This window comes from Mauremys reevesii, linkage group 3 (assembly GCF_016161935.1).
Source record: "Mauremys reevesii isolate NIE-2019 linkage group 3, ASM1616193v1, whole genome shotgun sequence".
In the NCBI taxonomy this organism is placed as follows: domain Eukaryota; kingdom Metazoa; phylum Chordata; order Testudines; family Geoemydidae; genus Mauremys; species Mauremys reevesii.
The window spans coordinates 2,661,283-2,683,422 of NC_052625.1; the positions used below are offsets into that span (position 1 = coordinate 2,661,283).

At 50.0% G+C, this 22,140-nt stretch overlaps 1 protein-coding gene across 4 annotated transcripts in view; it reads left to right on the plus strand.

The window, feature by feature from the left end:
• The first annotated feature begins 8,015 nt into the window (after positions 1-8,015).
• Positions 8,016-22,140, plus strand: part of FBLN7 (fibulin 7) — a 42,146-nt gene continuing 28,021 nt past the window's right edge. Inside the window, exons 1-2 of one of the 4 annotated variants that reach the window (XM_039531504.1) lie at positions 8,031-8,148; positions 11,916-11,962. In XM_039531504.1, the coding sequence (XP_039387438.1) occupies positions 11,933-11,962 (30 nt within the window). In that variant the 5' untranslated portion in view covers positions 8,031-8,148; positions 11,916-11,932. Of the gene's footprint in view, positions 8,149-11,915; positions 11,963-14,509; positions 14,752-22,140 lie in introns of those variants that run through there. The other 3 variants (XM_039531506.1, XM_039531507.1, XM_039531503.1) reach the window with 3 other exon arrangements.

Here is a 22,140-nt window from a genome sequence, read left to right on the forward strand (position 1 = left end):
GTTCTTCTGGGCAGTAGCTAACTCTTTGTCCAAGGGGACTTCTCTGTGACTAGAGGGCCATCCACGTTTAATGACCCTCCATTGTTAGCCTGTCCCACTCCTTGTGACTTCCGTCCAACATGGAGGTAAAAAGACAGCACAGGAGACAGACGAGGCCCACGTTTGCCTGCAGTTTGACAAAGATACAGATATACCGAGAGTTCATAACTGCAAACTGGCATTCTTAAGCCGTCCATAGACAGATTCCCCAAATTGTCACAGGCGTGTATACGAAACTAAAACCTTTCAGGTCACTATTGGTCAACGGTTCAGAAATCTGATGCCTGTAGCTCTCCTGACCTGCTGTGTCAGCAGGGAAATAATGTACATCGAGCTTAACTGCTGAGAAGTGCAAAGCGGGCCAGCCAAGAGAGGCCTTTTCTTCTGTGAGTAGAACATGTTTCTGTTTTCTGTAAACAGAGCTAGCAACTGGTCAGTCTTCCCGGCACACGCCCACTCTGCACCGGCCAGGCATGAAGTGCCATTTACAAGGTCAGCATTGGCTTCTTCTGTTTGGTCACTTTGTCACTGAGCCCACAGCTGCAACAGGAATAACAAAGCCTCTGACTGGCTCTGAGATGCACTGAGCAAATCAGCCCAGTCCCCGCCTGATTTATAGAAAACAGAAGCATATTCTCGTAAATGCAAAGGGGAAAGGCCCTTCACCAGCTTGTGTTTGCCAAGCACTGCCCAGCACTCCGGTTAGAGTTCTGCTCCTACAATGGGCTGCTCTCGGTTGTGCTGGAGCATTCCTCTAGGGACTGCTCTGCTGCTTGGGGTAAGCAGGGCTGTGCCATCTGCTGGGGAATCCTAGGCAACTCAGAGTCCCCTTGGCTGCAGCAGCACAAGTGACACTCAGTGATAGCCAAGGGTCTGGCCAATAGCGAGTGGGTTTGAGAGAGAGAGAGTCCATAGCTGCTTCTGATTCCAGCTGGGTCTAGGGGCTGGACTCTGAGCCCCCCCCTCCAGCATGGCCCATGGGGCAGGAGGCATAATCCTGTTCCTGAGCTGAGGACTCTGTCTTGCTTTTCTGAGGAGAGATTTATTGAGCCGGCTTGTGCATTAAATTGGGTGTGATTTATTGCCCACGCACCAGGGGCCGGGAAACAGATCGGGATGGAAAATTCCTGAACTGTGACATGTTCAGAACTGCAAGTCAAAGTATTTGCCTCAGAAATGTAATTGCAAAAGGTATTTCCCCATTAAACTCACGTGGGCACATGTCTGAGCAGAACCCAGTAACCCCAGGCAAATAGAAGACAGGTAAATATTAATTTTACCGGGCGTGGCTGTGGGCAGTCGTGGGGAGCTCATGTCACTGCTCATAAGGAATCTGGACTCCAGGGCTTGCCTTCTGCTTAAATAATATGCAGAAAAGCCCCAGGCGTATAATGTGGAATGTGACCCATTTGTTCCCCATGCAGAGACGTGCATTGGACCTCAGCTATACTAGTTCCAAGACCTTGGCTCCAAACCCCAGCTCCTTATCATGAGCAGAACCCAGCACCCAGGTCTCAATATGCCCCAATTACAGAATCATGGGACTGGAAGGGACCTCGAGAGGTCATCAGATCCAGTCCCCTGCACTCATGGCAGGACTAAGTATTATCTAGACCATCCCTGACAGGGGTTTGTCCAACCTGCTCTTAAAAATCCCCAACCATGGTCATTCCACAACCTCCCTGGGCAGTTTATTCCAGTGCTTCACCACCCTGACAGCTAGAAGGTTTTTCCTAATGTCCAACCTAAACTGCCCTTGCTGCAATTTAAGCCCATTGCTTCTTGTCCTAAGCTCAGAGGTTAAGGAGAATAATTTTTCTCCCTCCTCCTTGTAACAACCTTTTATGTATTTCAAAACTGTCATGTCCCCTTTCAGCCTTGTCTTCTCCAGACTAAAAAAAACCACTTTTTTTTTTTAAATGTGGTGCCCAGAACTGGACACAATGCTTCAGTTGAGGCCTAATCAGTGCGGAGCAGAGTGGAAGAATTACGTCTCATGTCTTGCTCACAGCACTCCTGCTAATACAGCCCAGAATGATGTTCGCTGCTCCCCCCAACAGCGTTACACTGCTAATATAGCATTCCTTGCTGAGACATGGCACTCGAGTGGCTGCAATGGGAGCTGGGTGGCACCGAGGGCTGTGCCCACAGGTGGGAACATGCAGAGGGCAGACACTTACTCTGGTCTGGGCAATAAACACTTGGTATGGACCAAGCTATGGAATCTCCCATCTTGCTTCAAAGGGGCTGATAGCTACTGGTGCCAGCAGGCTAATGCCAAGTTAAAGATGAGGAGGCAGAAGGGGTGCCCATTACTATCCGTTTATTTTCTTTTGGAGGCAAAGGAACGATGCACTCGGTTATGAGAAACAGGCACCAAAACCGGGGAGTACCAGGCAGACTTGTCAAACTCTCAGATCTCGACCTGAGCCTGGTAGGACAGGTTTGGCCCTGGTTTCCCCTCGTCAGTGGATTGTATCACCGCTCTTGCACTTTGGTGTATCAGGCCCGTGGTCAGGTCTGCTCGGGCCAGGTAGCTGAGGATCACTTTGAAAGAAGTGGTTGGATCATACCAGTAGGGTACCAGTGAACCGGCTCTCTTGTGTGCTGGCCTGTCACCGTAGTTTGCTTTGGTTAATAAGGCTGAGAAATGGAAGCTTCACGGCCTGGGCTATACAGGTCAGGCTAGATCGGGGTAGGCAACCTACGGCACGCGTGTCAAAGGCGGCACGTGAGCTATTTTCAGTGGCACTCACACTGCCTGGGTCCTGACCACTGGTCCGGGGGGCTCTGCATTTTAATTTAATTTTAAATGAAGCTTCTTAAACATTTTAAAAACCTTATTTACTTTACATACAACAATAGTTTAGTTATATATTATAGACTTACAGAAAGAGACCACCTAAAAATGTTGAAATGTATTACTGGCATGTGAAACCTTAAATTAACGTGAATAACTGAAGACTCGGCACAGCACTTCTGAAAGGTTGTCGACCCCTGGACTAGATGATCCCAGGGTCCCTTCTGGCCTTAGAATCCATGAATCTAAGCATTGGTGCCCAACTGTCTTGAGCATGCTGGAGTCTCCTGGTCAGATCTAGACACATACTGTGCTGCCATCCAGTTAGGGATCATGTTCCCTTGGAAATTGGGTTCTCCAGCCAGTCACTGGGTAGAAACAGAACATGGTTGTTGGGGTGGTGGGGAATTCTCCTGCAGCTTTACGGACTGACAAACATAAGACTGTAGCCCGATCCCCACTACAATAGCCGTGATGCACACGTCACCGAAATGGGAATAGGTGCCAGATTTAAAGTGAGAAGTAGTTGATACCCCGTTCCATTCTTCCCTCATCCTTGATCACTTATGTGGAAGGGAAAAGATAATGGGATTTGATGATAGACATACATTCCTCCTGTCCCTCACAGGACATGCATGGAACCTGCCAGCCTTTCTTCTGCTCCACTGTTCTCTGACAAGGAGTTTTCTCATTGAGCCTCAAGTTATGTTGTCAGGACTAGAGACCCCACTGTCTGCAGAGCAAACCCCTGTTTTGAAGTTAACAAGCTCAGAACATTGTGGAAAGATTATAGAGAGCAAATGTCTTGGTCGTCTTTGCCTGTCACAGAGGGTTCATGATTTAATGGGAAGAGCTATCACCTTCTGAGCTGGAGGGATGTTTGCCAGGGCTCCATGAGCCTGTTATGATGGCAGCATAAGAGCAGAGCACAGAAGTACCAGGCACCAGGGAGAATGAGCAAGATGTCTAGTTCATAGATCCCAAGGCCAGAAGGAACCATTGTCATCCAGGAGGTCAGACTACACGATACAGGCCAGAGAACTGCCCCCAAATAATTCCTGGGGCAGAGCTTTTAGAAGCACATCCAATCTTGGTTTAAAAATGGTCAGTGATAGAGAATCCATCAGAGCCCTTGGAAAGTTGTTCCAAAAGCTAGTTACTCTCACTGTTAAAAATTTACGCCTCATTTCCACTCTGAATTTGTCTAGCTTCAACTTCCAGCCCTTGGATGGTGTTAGACCTTTGTCTGCTACATTGAAGAACCCATTATTAAATATTTGTTCCTTATGTAGATACTTATAGACTGTCATCAAGTCACCCCTAGACTCAGGGAGCTCAATCTATGTATTTTATCACAGTAAGGCAGGTTTTCTAATCCTTCAATCATTCCTGTGGCTCTTCTCTGACCCCTCTCCAATTTATCAACATCTTCTTGTATTGTAGGCACCAGAACTGGACACAGGATTCCAGCAGCGGTTGCACCAGTGCCAAACACAGAGGTAAAATAACCTCTTTGCTCCTGCTCAGGATTCCCCTGTTTAGTTGCTGTGTTGATAGCTGTTAGAGGCACTTGGAATAGGAAATACGGTTTCATGTTTTCTGGTCCTGCCCAAACTGGCTGCCTTGCTGGTCACTTGTTCTGTATCACATTCAAAAACATCATTGACCCTTCACTGCCCTCCCCTGCAGAGTTGCCCAGCTCAAGGGATTTGATTTGGGAGCACCATAGCAGGGAGGAGTATGCAACAGGAGTCAAGCGAGGGTGCTGTTCTCAATCCTTGAGGCATGCATGGGTGTGATGTCCTTCTCCCCACGCTGGCAGAGGCCCAGGGATTATTAGAGATGACAGCTGTAAGAAACAAATATATTATTCAAGGGAAATCGGAAGCTAATGGTGAGCCCTGAGTGCTTAGGCCAGGGGTCGGCAACCTTTCAGAAGTGCTGTGCCGAGTCTTCATTTATTCACTCTAATTTAAGGTTTCACATGCCAGTAATAGCTTCTAAAAACGTTAAAATGTCTCTTTCTACAAGTCTATAATATATAACTAAACTATTGTTGTATGTAAAGTAAATACATTTTTTAAAAAGTTTAAGAAGTTTCATTTAACATTAAATTAAAATGCAGAGCCCCCCCGACCAGTGGCCAGGACCCGGGCAGTGTGAGTGCCACTGAAAATCAGCTCGTGTGCCGCCTTCGGCACATGTGCCATAGGTTGCCTACCCCTGGCTTAGGCCCTCCAGGGCTGCAATACCTGATGTGATGGAGTCAGAGCCTTAGTAGGATTCTCAGCTCAGTCCCCAGGCACAGCCACAGGTTCCCTAAGAATTCTACCCTGCATTGCTGTCACTTTAGCGGTAAATCACGGGCTTGTTCTTAAAAGCTGCTGACTGCCAGATTCCCTGCCACGAGACGTGCAAGGAAGTGTCTCTAACTTCCCATTCTGGAGATGGCCTAATCTGTGACAGTCCCATGTCATTCTCTAACACCATGTACTCAAAGCTGTCCGTAACGTAATGGTTATCCAAGAGCTGTGACCTATATTCCTCTTCTGCTTTGCGTCCCTTCTTTGTAACGTAGGGACGTTTCCTACTGATAACGGGAAAGAAGGAAGCATGTTTATTAGATTCTGACATGTCTGAAAAGGTCAAATTTTGTTCTCGGGAGTCCATTGGGACAAAGCCGCAGTTGGAGTAACTCAGCAATCGGGTGACTCCATTAACTCCAACACAGCAAAGTCCACTTCCAAGGTGCACTGCGTGTACGGAGAGCAGACTCTGCCTCAGCCGTTTTGTACTTTTCTCCTTTCCTTCCTGGACTCTCCCTGTGCTGTTTCTGCTCTGTGCTGTTACAAATGGGACTGAGTGGACGAAATCCCATAACTGAATAATCGGGAAAATATGATTTCCCAGAGATGCGGGGCCCAATTCCACTTCTCTTGTTGCTGTGAGGAGTGCTGTCCACCTGGCAGCGGGGCAGGGGCTGTGCTGGATTTCTGGAACTGGGCGCTGGTGGTTAGCGAGACCAAATCTGCAGAGCGCCTGAATGGCACAGATTGTATTGCAGGATTTGTGCCCTGAAAATGGTTCTGGCAAAAAGGACTGGATGTTTATACAGATACCGAGAATCTGCATGTCATTATAGTGAATGGCAACAAAAAGTCCAGAAGGGATATTAAACCTTGTGTGGCAGGGCTCAGCCAGGCTCTAATTGTTAGAGATCATGGAGACAATTAATGTGGGGGCACAATATTCCCTTCCTCTGTAGCACCTGGCGCGGGGCACTGTCTGAGACAGACACGGGAGTGGATGGACCCCAGGTCTGATCCAGTCTGGCAGTTCCTATGGGAGCAAAACACAGGTCTGGTTGTTTCACTGGACACGTCATTGCTCTGTTCTGAGAGAAAATGATAGAGGCTGAGCAGAGGATTCAAAAAGTGAAAACATTGTGGCTCTGGAAAACTTGACTGGGCTGCCCAGCGTGGGAAAAGGGCTGGCACTGGCCAGCATGCTGGGTCTATATAAAGCCTCCAGAAGACGCTGCTCGCCCACGGGCCGGCTCCCCAGCGGTGGATGGAGCACTCAGAGCCAGCACTGGGATTCAGCGGTACAAGATTCCAGTTATTTCCACCCTCGCCAGGCCAGATGCTTTCTGTATCTCCCACCCGCTGCCCTCCGTGTGAGACTCCGTTTCTATTAGGGAAACCTGGAAAATGCCCGGCTGTGGCACAGACCCAGGAGGTTGAGATCCAGATTTGTTGGTTCTCAGAACAAGAGCTGAGCCGCCCATGTCAGAACACAGGGCTGGGGGATTGCAGTGGGACTGTCCTTGGATGGGGTTAGTTACGTCCCGTGAGCACCACCTGCTGGATCAGAGAATACAGTGCAGCGAGGTGGCTGGCTACCCTTCTTCCTCTCCTCTTTAGTGTGGATGCTCCTGCAGTAGGTCTCACTGTGCTGCGGGGACACACGTGGCTTTCCAAAAACCGTTGGCGTGTTCCCATGGTGCGGCATGCTCACAGCACCGCACAGGCCAGCGCAATTCGGGTGGGCTCCATTCCGCTGCAGAAGGCCCTGGAGCCAGCCCTGGGCCAGGCAAGCAGCCGCAGCCCTGCTATGGGGCTTGTGCAGGAAGATGAAGCTATGGAAAGAGCTGCCCCCAGACCCATCCCTTCCGCTGCTGCCCCGCAAGGCCGGCATGGAGAGGAGTCCCATAGGGTGCAGGCTGCCAGGCCTGTATGGCCACTCGGCATGCCAGCCCGCAGCACGAACCCATGCACACCTGGCTCTGGGAGTGCTAGAAACAGCTGCCTAAACAGATCCAAGAGAGAGAAAAGGGGCACCACAGAGCCGGGCAGACTCTAAGCTGCTGCCCGGCCTGCACACTGGGCCTGCTAGCAGGGTAACTGGGAACAGCCCCTTTAATGCACACGCAGTTGACGTGTGATCTTATCAGCATTCCCTTTGCACGAAGGCCTGGCAGCAGCAGCCCCACCTATGGCTCTAAGCACAGAAGAACATGGGGGATGTGACCAGGTAGACAAACCCTGCTCTGGTCTGGCAGGTGTGGACATGCAGCCAGATGCTTTTTTTGTTCAACATCTTTATTAATGATCTGGATGATGGGATGGATTGCACCCTCAGTCAGCCTTCAGCCTGGTCCTTTTGTTTTGCAAAGTTTGCACAGCATTTCGCAAGGCCACCCCCTCAGCTAAGTTTTCTAGGGATGAGCACAGACAGCACCTTGCCTAATCTAAGGCATTAACAGCGTTTAATAAGCTTTCCAGACAAAGAGCAACATAAAGGGCCAGAAATTCACGGTTTAGATCCACTGAGGTCCAGTTCACAGCCAGGATGTCAGTGGCCTGGCACATCTTTAACACACCCCTCACATTCTCCTCCCTGTGGCAGTGTTTGTGGGTACGGTGACATGACAGACTCAGCTCTATCCCTAGGGAGCTCCTGATAGCTATTTGGGGCAGTTTAACCAGGCCCTCATGGCCCTGCCACAGCAACCCCAGAAAAGGGTAATGGAGAGGGACCTCCAAGCTGCCTAGAGTGGCTGTGTGGGAAGCAGCCAATCAAAAAGGGCTGCAGGGGGCAGCCAGTCAGGGCCCAGCAGGCCCATATAAAAGGAGCTGCCGTGCAGCACAGCTTTCGGTTCCTTGCAGGAGCTGAAGGAGCATGGATAGTGTGCCTGGCTGGCTGAGGAAGCTACGGGACCTCGGACAGAGCAGTGCTGGCAGAGACCGGTAGGAGCGAGAGGGAACTCCAGATTGGCTGCTGGGACTCAACCAGGGCAGGACTCTGCGGTAAGGCCCCCGTGTCAGACAGTTTCCCCATAAGGGGTTTTTATTTCACATACCGATGGTGAGGGACTTGACCGGAGGGCTGAGACACTGAAACGGAGAGAGTGCAGGCACATGCACTCGGACAGGGGGCGTTCACGAGACATGAGTGCGACCCCTTTACACTGTTCTCATTCTCATCCTCGGCGTCCTCTCAAACAGCTTGTCTTCAGGAGGGGAAAAGCACTTTGGGGCTGTGTCTTCTGCATCCTCTACTCTAACACTGTCGAGGTTCTCCCGGTTCTCTAGTAGGTGTCGTACAGCTTTTGAGAGATTTTCCCTAAAGAATCACTGGTAAGCATGCGTTTTACACAGCCATGGTCACTTCCTACACCCCAGCACGTCCAGCCCCTCGGTATTTTGTGTCCTATTTACCTATGACTCAGCTCCGTGGTTCAAATTGTTTGAGGGAGATTCCCCAGCCTTGAATGAAGCGTCGTCCTCCATAGGTTCAGACAACAGGCTGGTGCCACACGTGTCAGACGGCCTCACAATCAGTTAGGTATCCCGGTCAGGTTCCAGAGTCCCCAGCAGCAGCTTGGGTCAGAGAGATCCCCTCAGCCTCCTCCTGCCCTCCTTCATGACTGCCACTGATGTAGAGCTTTCTCTGCGAGTGCCCGAGCATGGTCAGAGTTCAAACACCTTCCGCCATTCTCACGGGAACTGGTGAAGGAGTCCAAGTTTCCGCTCCACGTTTTCACAATTTCTGAAAATGGGCTCTTTAAAGAAGACACCCTCTTTCATACCTCGAGGGCTGATGGGTTTCCGGACTGATGCTATCAAACAGGCAATGGTTACGTGCTAAGATTAAGTACTAAGGTACCCTCTCTGGTTGGGCTGGGCCTCAGGCACCCCACCGACCTCAAGGCCTCATTGATTGGCTCCCACTCAGGAGCTCATGGAGCTCCCACTCAGGAGCTCCTACATGGAGCCCTAGATTGAGGCTGACTGTTGGAGGGGAATGTGAGCAGGCTGCAGTAAAGGTTATGGGGGCTAGCTCACCCCCCAGAAGGAAAGACAAACACTCATGGCGTATGCCTCTTGGGTGTGGTCTGGGGAGATCTAGAGGGATGGGATTTCCTGACCCATCTCTGCGCTGATTGGTCAAGGGCAGAGAGACATCACCACTGGAAGCCCTATCTGTGCCTCTCATCCTATTTTTTGATTTTTATAAAAGGCTCCAGAGTTGATCCTGGCAATTATAGGCCAGTAAGCCTGACTTCAGTACAGGGCAACCTGCTTGAAACTACAGTAAAGTACAGAATTATCAGACACAGATGAACAGGATTTGTTGGAGAAGAGTCAACACAGCTTTTGTACAGGAAAATCATGCCTCACCAGTCTACTAGAATTCTTTGAGGGGGTCAGCAACATGTGGACAAGAGTGATCCAATGGACATAGTGTACTGGGACTTTCAGAAAGCCTTTGATAAGGTCCCTCACCAAAGGCTCTTAAGCGAAGTAAGCTACCATGGGATAAGAGGGAAGGTCCCCTCAGAGATCAGTAACCTGTTAAAAGATAGGAAACAACGGCTAGGAATAAATGGTCAGTTTTCACAATGGAAAGTAATAAATAATGGGGTCCTCCAGGGATTTGTACTGAGGCCAGTGTTGTTCAACATATTCATAGATGATCTGGGGAAAGGGGTAAACAGAGAGGTGGCAAAGGTTGCAGAAGATAAAAAAATCATTCAGGTTAGTTAAGTCCAAAGCTATCTGTGAACAGTTACAAAGGGATCTCACTAGACCAAACTGGGTGACTGGGCAACAAAATAGCAGATGAAATTCAATGTTGATAAATTCAAAGTAATGCACATTGGAAAATATAATCCCCACTATACAATGGGGTGTAAATTAGCTGTTACCGCTCAAGAAAGAGATTTTGGAGTCATCACACATAGTTCTGTGAAAACATCCACTCAATGTGCAGCAGCAATCAAGAAAGCTAATAGAAACCATTATGAAAGGGATAGATTAGAAAACAGAAAATATCATAATGCCACTATATAAATCCAGGGTCTGCCCCCACCTTGAATATAGTTCTGGTCACCCTATCTCAAAAAAGATATATTAGAATCGGAAAAAGTATAGCAAAGAGCAACAAAAATGATTAGGGGTATGGAGCAGTTTCCATATGAGGAGAGATTAAAAAGTCTAGGGCTGATGATCTTGGAAAAGAGACAAGGAAGGGGGGAAATGATAACGGTCTATAAAATAACTGGTGTGGAGAAAGTAAATACAAAGGTGTTCTTTACCTCTTCACAAGAATCAGGAGTCACCCAATGAAATTAATATGCAGCAGGTTTAAAACAAACAAAAGGAAGTACTTCACGCAACGCACACACAACCTGTGGAACCTGTTGCTAAGGGATGTTGTGCAGACCAAAAGTATAACTGGGTTTTAAAAAAAAGTATTAGCTAAGTTTCTGGTTGTCAGATAGGTCCATCAATGGTTATTAGCTGAAATGGTCAGAGACCTAATCCCATACTCTGGGTGTCCCTAAACCTCTGCCTGCCAGAAGCTGGGAGCGTACGACAAGGGATGGATCACTCGATAATTTCCCTGTTCTGTTCATTCCTTCTGAAGCACCTGGCTGGCCCTGGCCGCTGTCGGAAGAAATGATACTGGGCTAGAGGGATCAGGTCTGACTCAGTGTGGCCATTTATATGTTCTTCAGGTAATTCCAGTGGGAGCGACCAGTTCATATCGAGGCGAGCCCACCACCCATCAAGGTTTGCATCAGGACCAGCACAGTCTTTACTATTTAACATTTATAGTGGGGTAGTGGCAAAAAACCTCCCTCAGGTGGCAGCCCACTGTGCTGGCCCTGTACAAGCTTATGATCGATGTCAGCTCTTGCCCCAAAGAGCTCATGTTCCCAGGTTTGGGTCCCCACCAGCCTGCTAGGTAGGACTGTCACATTTTCATATTGTCCGATAGATGGCAGCAGAGCTCAGCAGACGTCTAGCTGCTGTTCAGAATTCTGTTGGGGAAACACCTATTCCGAAGACCGGGTCCCGGATTGTCTGGGGGACGGGTGCTGGGGAAGCTGCCGCACCCCCTGGCTTGAAGTGGTTTCCATCAAACACGGGGTTTACAGTTTGGTTCAATGGCTCCCAGCACCCCCATTATAAAACCTGGTCCAGCACCCCTGGTCTGGGACCATTGTTAGGATCATTCTGTCCATAAACGTACAATTGGCTTGAGAGACGTGTATGGCATTGCGGGAACATGGCCCTGCAGTGCGAAGCACATGCAGGTAAATGCTGCAGTCTTTAGCGCTAGTTTAGTAAAGTCTGATCGAACCGCCTCAGATAACGGATGTTCTCGTCCTCGTCCAAAAAGAACAATCTTCGGGGCAGATTCTCCACTACCTCCCCCCCGCCCCCAGATCACTGGAGCTAGCAAGTCTAACGTTTCACCACGTACCAGTGGATTGGGCAGACCTTGTTCACATGGGCATCAGTAGGTCGGCTTCCAAGAGTAACCGGGCTACTCTCATAAAAGCTCACTTAGGGCATTTAAAATGGCTGTTGCTCAAATTGCCATATCCCTATTCTGTAGAATCCCGTTAGTATTAATTAACAGGTTTGTCACACCGGCAGTGTGTTTGGAGCACACAGAGGTGAAAAAGGCACAACTCCAACGCTGAGGAGTGTATGACCTAGACATTAGACATTGAACATAGGGACAGCCAAGGCAGGGCTTTTCAACCCTTTTTTTTTTGCAGACCCCTGAAAATTTTGAATGGCGGTGCAGACCCCTCTGGAAATCTTGGTATGGTCGCCTGCCCCCCAGGCATCTGCAGGCCACAGTTATAAACCTCTGGGCTAGGGAAAGCTGGTGGGGATGAAACAAATGCAAATATCAGAATGTCTCCGGCTGGCTCACGATATAATAGGATGTATGTGGTTTTTAATTAGCGTGAGTATAGACACGAACAGAGGAGCACAAGTGCTGAGTGCAGCCTGCTGCTGTGGGTAAACACATCTCTCTCTGTCCTGTGACAAAGCTCCCCACCTAAGACTTCTGTTGTGGTCAGACTGTGTAGGGGGAGAAAAAAGAGAGAGAGAAGAGCAGATATTGGCAGAGCCATCACAGAGTCCTAGAGTTTAAGGCCACCAGCTCACACAGTTTGCCCCCCTGTATGCCACAGGCGCCTAACACTGCCCAGGATCAAAGCCAAATGCATCCACATAACCCAAAGCGTGTGACTCTCAGGCCCTGTTCCCAGCGGTGAGGTCAGAAGGGCTATCGCCTCTCTGGTTTCCTACCCCCGAGAAGTGGCTGTGCTAACAGGAGTGGATACTGTAGTTCTAAGGGGGGGGGGTGCTCTTCCCTCCCGCCCATCTCTCACCCGGGGCTGGAAGGGAATGTGAAGAGGGAGCATTTCAGGGCTTTCTTGAGAGCTGGGCTGGTGTCTTTCATTGCCATGGTTCTGAAGAAAACCTTTCAAATGTTATTTGCTGCCAGAGGGCTGTGAGGAAGGGCTCAGAGAGCTGCTGCAAACTGCCCACGGGCATCCCAATGGGGAGTTAATATGATCCTGCTCCTGCTCCTACTCCTGTAGCAATTTAAACTATTAACCATTTCACGGCTACTTATGTTAGTCAAAAGCTCTAGCTTCTGGACTTCCCCGGTAGGGTTGGCCCTAACAGAGGACAGAGATAAGCAAGTCTTGCTAGCACTCCAGCTGGGTGGGATTTTTTTTTATGCTTTGTGGGTTTTTTGGTCAATAAATAGGTCAATTAATCAGAATCGAAACTATTTGCCAAACAAGGTCATTTTCCATGAATTTCCTGACGCAGAAAAACGTTGGAGGTGGGGAGGGGGAGTTTTGAAATTACTGAAACATTTTTGTTTGGATACGTTTGCACCAAACCATTCTGGTGGTTTAGAAATTTAAGCAAATTAGACTAATTAAGGAGTTTTAAAAAAATCTGTTTTGTTTGGTGGGTTTTTTTGGTTTGCAAATGTTTTGAGGATTTTTCCTCAATTCACAATGGAAAAGAATTGTGAACTATTCAAATTACTCAGGGGCCAAGAAACCTGTTTCCTGCCCAGTCCCACTTCGTCCACGTTTCTGCGGCTGGCAGTGTTTTCCCTGATATATTTGACATTGCTTTATCCAGTCTAGTCTCAGTGGCTTCCCTCACTTCCCAGGGCTGATCCCACCACACTCAACACAGCTCCACTGCCCTTTGCTTAATGTCCCCCGTCACTCCTAGTTCTACTCCTGGGCTGCAGGTGAGCCTAGAGACCGAGAAGGGAGAGGGGAAGGGGTTGGATGGGGAGGGGCATTCAGAGCCAGCCACTGCCATTACTCAGCCATCAATGCACCCCCACCTATTCACCCCAAATCAATCACGAAGCTATAGGGTTTGTAAAGCTTCAAGGTGGACTGGGAGAGTAAATGTTCCCCACTGTGTCTGTAAAGAGGCCTCCAGGTGGTCGAGGAGTCTAAAGACCGCTATATTCCAGTGGCTGTTTGTCAGCGTTAAACGCGGTGCATTGGCCATCATGTGTCCGAGGTGGAGCTGTTGCTAGCAGGCTGCATAGCAAGGGAACCCCCCGAAGGTGGCTTGCGGAGAAGCTTTTGGAGATCAGCTGCTGGGTATTGCATGACAAGATCCAATCTCTCTAGGAAGGGAGCTCTCCAGCTGAGTGCACCCTGGCATTCTCACTGGCTCTGGCCCAGGGCCCAGTTCTGCCCTTGGATACACACCCATGCATGAGTCCACAGGCTTCCGTGGGAGCTGAAGGCAGAAGTGTGGTGACGTGCACCTGAACCCTGTGTTCCCAGGATAGCACCCTAGAAGGCCGGGCAAGGGAGGGATGAACCTCCACCCAAATCCTCCTCTCTCCAGTTGCTCTGCAGCAGATCAGCATTGCACATGGGGCCGTTCTTCTCCATCCGAGAAGGAAGCAAGGCTAATGGAAACCACTTGGATCCCAAAGGAGTGCTCCTTTCTCAGGGGCCTTCTGGGGAAATACAGCCCCAACCTCTCCTAGAAGACAAACGGGATGAGTCTCTCCCACTCTGGTCACTGCCCAGTGTGCGGGCCATGAGGAGATATCCACTTGGCAAGTGTTTCTCCCCTGAGACCAGCACCTACTGCTAGGACCCAGCTAGCCAGCCAGCCTTCCACGACTACCTTGAGTGGGAGGGAGAAACCAATCCCCCAGCCAGACCCACACAGCTTAGGTGTAGAATTGTCAGAGCTCACACAGGCAGCAGCAGTGGCAGATTGCAGCAGCAGCAGCAGCAGCTGCTGTGAGGGCAGCCAGCAGATGAGGACTTGAAAACTGAGTGGTATTCAACCCTTCCGTGAGAGGAGCAGCCAGGTTGGTGCTGGCAAGCCGGAGTCAGCTGTCCCTCGGCTGCATTCCAGGCATTCCCAGGGACTTCTAAGGCAGGTTGAGAAAACACTCAGGAGGGGAAAGCATTCGAAAATAATCTGAGAAGAGATTTTTACCTCGAAACTAGGACCATGGTTTCTGGATTTCAGTACAGCCTGTTTCTGTTCCTGTGCCTCACAGCATGCCAGGGATCTCCAGCTTCCCAGGTAAGCCTCCGTCTCTATCCTATAATTACACTATCTACAGCACAGAAGGTGGCTGGCTCCTGTCTCTTACCCCCTGTATCCCCCACTGTCTTTTATGTCTTCCCATGGCATTTGGAGAATCTGCCTATCCTCAGCCAGGTGTAGAAGACAAACAATGGATGTGTGTATTTTACAAGCCAGTTCCATGTAATGTAGGCGAGAGACTGTGCATAGTTAGCCTGTGAGTGCTAACCAGCTTTCTTTCACAGAACTAACCAAGCAATGACAGTTGTGCATTTGCAGAAAATTGTATTGCTAAAAATTGGTTTAGGGAACAGAATAGTTTGCACAGAGCAGGACTGTATCGCTCTTCAGCTTGTTCTTTTCATGGACTCGTGATATTCCTTTCTAGACCCATCCTGTGAATAAACTTACTGGAAAACTACCCATCACAGGCCATTACTTCTGACTGTCCTCTGTCACTGACATTTTTCTCTTTCAAAGGCAAGGTAATAGTTAAAAGTCACATCCATGAAAATACAGGTGCTGTAGTCTTCATAATTTCACCCTGCATCATTCTCAAACTCTTCTTCTTCACCACACACAGCCAAAGGTATTGGACATTTTGGACCTAGCGCAATGATCTTCCCTTCAGCGTTTACGTGTAATATAACCGTTCTCACAGTACTGTGCTGGCGGTGATTTTGGATCCTTGCATGGATGTCACATAAGTATCTGAACTCTGCGGTCCTGTGACAACCCAGCGACTGTAGCACAGTTTATAATTATCAGGAGAATCACAAAGGGTATGCACAAGCCTTTTCTCAGCAGACAATAATATGGTTAATACTTAGGTCTTTCAGTTACATACTGAATACAATGCACATGCTTAATCACCTTGACAAACTCTGCGGGCCTGTTAAGGACAAAGACTAGAACCAATTTTCTGAGAGCAGTTCCCTAGTGCTGTTTATTCTGGTTAGCATAAGCGAGCTGCAGTATGTCAGGCAGTTCAAATTAAAAATAGCCTTTTAACAAAGAACTTATTATAAAAGTGAACTACATGCCAGGAATCAACTTTTTTTTTTCCAGATTTCTGTGTACCACATCCAGCCGCTATAATTTTTTATGACAGTGTTGGACAACAAATGGTAGCTGGCCTAGATATCTACAGATATATTCCACACAAAGAAAAGAACATTGGGGTTGCAAAGTTAAGTGTTCAAAAGTTAGTTGCCCATGCAAATTCAGGTCAGTCCCTTGGTGCACATGCTGTATGATGCAGTCTTGAATTACATACTCCTTTTTCCACCTGACCCAGCCTATCTCCGTGCATAGGGTAGATAGGGCTTCAGTGAAAGAGGCTGTTCAATAGCTGTTTTATCCCCCTCATTCACTGTGTGGCCTTGTCCCAGATTTACTGCCCACCAGCCTAAGCCTGCACCAAAGAAGGGGCTTTTTGTTTTCTCATGGGCTTTTCTATGGCGCGCGTCAGCACCCATCCCAGATGATAATGAACTTATCCTGATAACGCCCCAGCGAGGTAGCTCAATGAAAGGCAAAACTGGCAACTCTGGCCTCTGAAGCCTGTTGTTTAAACACCTTGTCCAGCTTCACAAAAGAAGTTGCTAGCAGAACTAGGGATGCCTAGATCCTATGGCCAGAAGGGACCATTGTGATCATCTAGTCAGACCTCCTGTATCGCACAGGCCCGAGAACTGCCCCAGAGCAATTCCTGGAGCAGAGCCTTAGAAAAACATCCAATTTTAATTTAAAAATTGTCAGTGACGGAGAATCCACCATGACCCTCAGTTAATTGTTCCACTGCTTAATTGCTTGCTGTTAAAACTTTGCACCTTATTTCCAGTCTGAATTTGCCTAACTTCAATTTCCAGCCACTGGATGGTGTCAGATCTTTCTCTGCTAGATTGAAGAGCCCATTATTAAATATTTGTTTGATACTTATAGACTGTGATCAAGTCATCCCTTAACCTTCTTTGATTTAAGCTAAGATAGGATCCCGTTCTCTGGAATGGTAGGCGAGTGCCTCAGTCACACGGCAATATTTCACTTCTTGCACACTCCTGCTTCGTTTCCTGCCTGCCCTGGGTACTGAACGATGCAGCGGTCCTGTAGACCAAATAGGAGGGTATCATGAAATTAAAGACTGTTTCATAACACAAGGGGGCAAATTAAAGTCTCATAGGTAACCTGAATCTGGCTTTTCTTAACTTCTGAGTGCTTGAATTGCAACCTTAATGTTCTGTTAATATAGTTTTGGGGTTTTTAATGGAATTACCTAGGTTTTTAAAAAAAGATTAAAAAAAAAAGACATTATCTTATGTGCCACTGTAGTGACCCTTCTCTTGGGTCATTAGCAGGTTTTGAATACTAGACCTTTAGATTTCCAGCACAGACCTCTACCAGTTAAGCTAAAGAAATGAAGTGACTGGCAGCAGTAGAAAGCTGTTATCATCCTTGCTGGGTGGGGGCAGCCCCCAGAGAGAGCTGTAAGATGCATTTTGCTAGCGGGTTACACCGCTATTTGCTGTGTATGTAAGGAGTCAGGAGTCCTGGGTTCCATTTCTGGCTCTGGAAGGGGAGTGTTGTCTAGTGGTTAGAGCAGTGGCCTGCGGGTGAGGACTTGGTGTTCTCTGTTTATCAGCGACGCTCTGCATTGGCATGGTGCTCGTTCACGCGTCGTGCTCTGGGACAGAGGGTATGCAGGAATAGCTCTGTTTGACAGGCCCTGTAACAGGGTGGCCTGCTCCTGTAAGGACCAGGAGGCTTGGGTTAGCCCTGGCCTGCCACAGCTGCAGGGTGTGGGATAAAATGGGAGGAAGCCGAGCGGCTGAGGCTCAGCTGGGGAGGGACAGCGGTAAGAGTGGTGCTAGTTCCCTGGCAGGCCCTGGGGCGAGGCCAGGCTCCCGGGAGGCTGTGCAGGGCCTGGTGTTGCTGAGGAGAAGCCCCAGAGGGACGGGAGGTCTGAGCTTGCAGCAGGGCTGCGGGGGTGGCGGATTTGTAGTGCTGAGCTCTCCTGCGGGGCCCCAGCGAGAAGCCCAGGGCCCAGTGACTCCGGAAGGAAGAGCGTGATTGTCGCAAAAGGTGAGGTCGGAGAGGGCTCCTCGTGTGAGGGTCTGTACAGCTCGGAAAGACTGTTGCTGGCTCAGGTGGAGCTGGATCAGGGGCTTTCGGGAAGCCAGCTTAGGGCCTGACCACATACCCTGCGAGGGGATTGAGCTTTTAAGTGTGACCTGGCCGGAGTCACCGACCCCGACCGCCACAGGGTCCGGCCGGCCGTCAGCTCTCACCCAGCCACATGGGGGTGCTGACTGGTGAGTCGCTTTTCTGTGCGTGGGGCTTGCTGTGGGGCAGGACGCTCTGACAGACACCACGGGCAAAGCCCTAGGGCGTGGCAGGGCACAAGCGCAAGGTAAAACGTGCTGCGACGGCCAGGGAACAGCCGGCCCCGATCCTTCCTGGCTGCTGCTAAGTCCAGGAGTAAGGGCGTGGTGCTGTGCGGGCGTAACCAGCTCCCCTCAGACGCCCCCACGATCGCCTGCCTCCCAACTACAAACCGGGGGCGAACCTGCAATTGGGGGCAGGATTCAAGCGTCACTGGCCCCAAGTTCTTTCTTGTGTGAAGAGACATTTAAGAGGCGACTGGAGCTTACAGCAGTGGTGGAAGCAGAGGGGTCTAACGCCCCCACAATGGAAATATTGGAAACAATGGGCCCCAGCTGTGTTTCTGCCCCTGCACACGTGTGTGGGGCACAGAGACAAGAGCAGGACCTGGAGGAGGGGCTGGAGCAGCCGCTATGGGGCACCAGATCGGGCCAGTCTCTGGGGAGTAGGTAGGAAACCCCCAGCCCTGGGGAAGGGAAGAACTTGGGAGCAAGGGCACCGGCACGCCGAGCTGGGGGTCAGCCCCTGAGTCGGAGTAGCTCCCCCGTCCGTTCTCTCTACCCTTCCCTAGTCACAGTGAGTGTTCCCCCCCACCCAGAGCACCTAGATGGGAGAAGATTTCTCACAACGAACAGAGGGCTCTTTACTCTAGCAGATGAAGGCGCGGTGAGCTCTAATGGTGGGAAGCAGAAGCTAGACACGTCGTTCAGACTGAAAAGAAGGGGAAGATCGTTAAACCGGGAGAGGAATCGAGTCTTGGAACAAAGTAATTTGGGATGTGATGGCGTCTCCGTCACTTGGAATCTGTAAATCGAGGCTGGATGTCTTTCGAAGAGATTTACTGTCACTCAACCAGAAGGCAGGGAGTCCAGGCAGGAATCCCGGTGTGAAATTCTCTGCCCGGTGCTAGGCAGGAGGGTCGGAGAGGAGGTGATCACAATGGCTCCTTCTGGCCTTGGAGTCTCTGCAAACGTCGTGCTGAGCGGCGCCACGGCAGAGTCAGAGACGTTTCCTGGCTGCTGGTCCCAGCTGCCTGTGTTTGTCGGAGAGCCCGGTGTGTGCCTGGGGGCTGGGGTCTGTGTTTGAACACTGGCCAGTGTGAACTTTCCCACCCTGGTGTGCAGCATTGCCCACATTCCTGGAACCCCTCTGTCAAATGGCTCCCGGCTGCACCCTGGCGGGAAATCCCGTGTCCTAGCAGCTTCTGCGTGTGGCCCCAGGCAGCCTCAGGGAGGTGTTGGAGCGGTAGACGCAGGGGAAAGACCTACCTTCAGCTATGTTCTGTCTGTACCTGTGATTACAGCTAGTCAAAAAAACAGAATAAAACTCCCCAACACCCCTTCCCCCCCAAATCATCTCTCCTTTTGGGGCAAAATTAAAAATTTCTGCCAAAATTTGAGGATTGAAATGTTGGGTTCTTAATTGTTCTGTTCTGCCCTGCCTGTGAGCGAGCTGGGACACCTCGTCTTCCGGATGTAGCCATCTATATTTTGTGCCTGAATTTTTGTTCCCCACTTCTTTCAAAGAGGCGGGGAACAACACAGATCTTGCTGGTGCTACTTGTCCATCTATAAGGAAACACCTGTGAGCTTTCTAAAGACTGAAGGGCTCGGCTTGAGTCAGTCTATTCAGCAGCATGATAGGAAATAGATTCCTCAACCCGCCCCTTACGCTGCTTGGCCTCCCCAGACCTTGGGTCTTGACGCACAGGGAGGCACTGTATGCCCCATTCTCAACCCTACCCCAAGAGCAGATGGCCAGGGAGTGGAGGAGTGGGCAGAACCTTGGCAGATAGACGTAGAAATTCCCTGCTAGTAAGGGCCAGTAGCAAATTCCTGTCCCCCTTGGGGAAAGGGGGGCCCAGCTGCCCCACATGTAGCGCTTGGGATAAATCCATAATCTAGGCCAAAAAGCAATACTCCATTGGGGGAAGAAAGGAACGTGGGTCGCTTCCTACCATGCTGTGGCTCTGGGCACACAGCACTCTCCACAGCAGCTGGTTGGAGGGTTCTCAATCGCGAGTGTATTCACAGGAAGGAAAGGGCGAGCAGACCTGGAGGCAAGGAAGGGTCTCTTATTAATCATAATAATAGTCATGTTAAACCAACAGTAAAAGTAACTGGAACTGCTTCACAAGGGGGCTAGAAAAGACTGGTGGGCCTATGGCCAGATGTGTCACAAATGGTCAGGTCAGTTTTGTTGTGATCTATCGTTTACTAGCCTTCTCTCAGGCTTGCAGCTCTGCAAATGTTTAACAGGAATTTGTATGAAATGCTGGCAGGTTCCCACTCTGTGAAATACCCTAGGAAAACTGTACAGTGATTGAAGAGGGAGCATGGCCTGGGTTGGGGGTGGGGGAAGGAGAGTCTAGTGGTCAGGATGGGGAGCCAAGGATTCTGGGTATGACTCCCATCTCTCCCTCACTCACACCTTTGAGCAAACTGTTGAACTTCGCCATGCCTTAGTTTGTCCATCATGGGAGTAGGTATAAGATGCACAGCTGCTAGTGACCATCAGGCTTGCACTGCAACCCTCTGTGGAAGGGGCTATAGATGTGCACAGGATTCTTTGGTTGTTTGTTTAATGACTACTCATATAGGCTCCATTCCCCCCCCTTCCCCCTCCTCTTCTTGGGCATGAGAAAGAAGTCAGGCTAGGTCATTGCACTTCACTAGGCAGACAGGTCTGTGAGAGCTGGGCTCAGCATGGCTTCCAGACGTAGGGGCGCATGAGGGTAGGGATGGGGCCAGCCAAAGATCCAGTTAGCTGAACCATCAGCGCATGCACACACCCATCCTGCCTGTGTGGGAGGAGGCACCATGACCGTCCACAGAGGCCCTAGAGCATGACCGGAGTGGAAGGAGGTTTCCAGCTCCTCCTCCCTCTTGAGCTCCTCTGGAGGGTTTGGCATGGCGCGCCCCTTGCTCTGCTCTCCATTGAGGTTTCTTGAGATAATTGCAGCACTGGTTGTTTATCTGGATGATCGCACTCTCTTTGACGAAGAAGCCTCTTGAATGAATGAAACACAATTTCCAGGCCAGATCCAATGGCATGTTGGAATGATGCCCACCACTGTTCGTTGTGCTCTTCAACAACTAACGAATGTGCCCTTGGCAGTGATGAGTCTGCAGTTGCCAACAACGTGCTGATTATAAAATCCCCCTGAAGTCAGGGGATCTTGTTGAAAAGTTCCTTGAAGATTTCAGAAATCTTCTTTTCCCTGTTTAAACTGAAATTAAGTTGGGCTGTTTCCCACTTATCTGCCTCCCCGTAACCGTGTGTTGGCAGCAGGACTAGTTACCTAGCAAGAATGACCATCATAGATAAACCGACAAATGCAGCTGCTCTCCGGAGAAGTCTATGGTACTGGCAGCTTTACACAATCCACATGATACAGCTACATGAGACGGAAGTGACCAGCTTCCACCGTGCTAGAGCAGGGCTGAAGGGGAGTTCCCACCCACCCTCTGCTGGGCGCTTCACCCGGAGACCCCGAAAAGGAAGAGGGTGCCTGCTCTGAGTCTCCGAGCCGTCTCAGCTCCTTTGCCCAAGGCCATTCCTGTTGGTTCTCTCCAGGGTATTCTGCTTAGCCCCTTGGCTTCATCCTTGTCTTAGTGCCTCCACCTGCCTGTATCTGGATCTCCAGCCAGACTAAACCACCCTGCCGCAGGGTACCTTCCCATGGCACAATTATCCACTCTAGGCTGGGTCGTTCCACTCACTTCTCTGACTCTGCCGGGTTTATAGCAGAATCAGAAAGGTTCCTTTCCCATTCTCTCCCAGCCTAGCCAGCTCTCTGCCGCAATCCTGGCTCACAGACGCCCCACCAAGGCGCCCTTTCCCAGCCATCTGCCTGCCTCACGGGGGTGCCAGCAAAGAAGCCTAGGACAGTTCTTGCCCCTTTCCAGGCTTGGGCCGGGGGCCTCTTTGCTCTGCGGACCCTGCAAACAGGAAGAAGTGAAGTTGCCATACAAGTCACCCTTCAGCCCAGCAGTAGATCTGGGG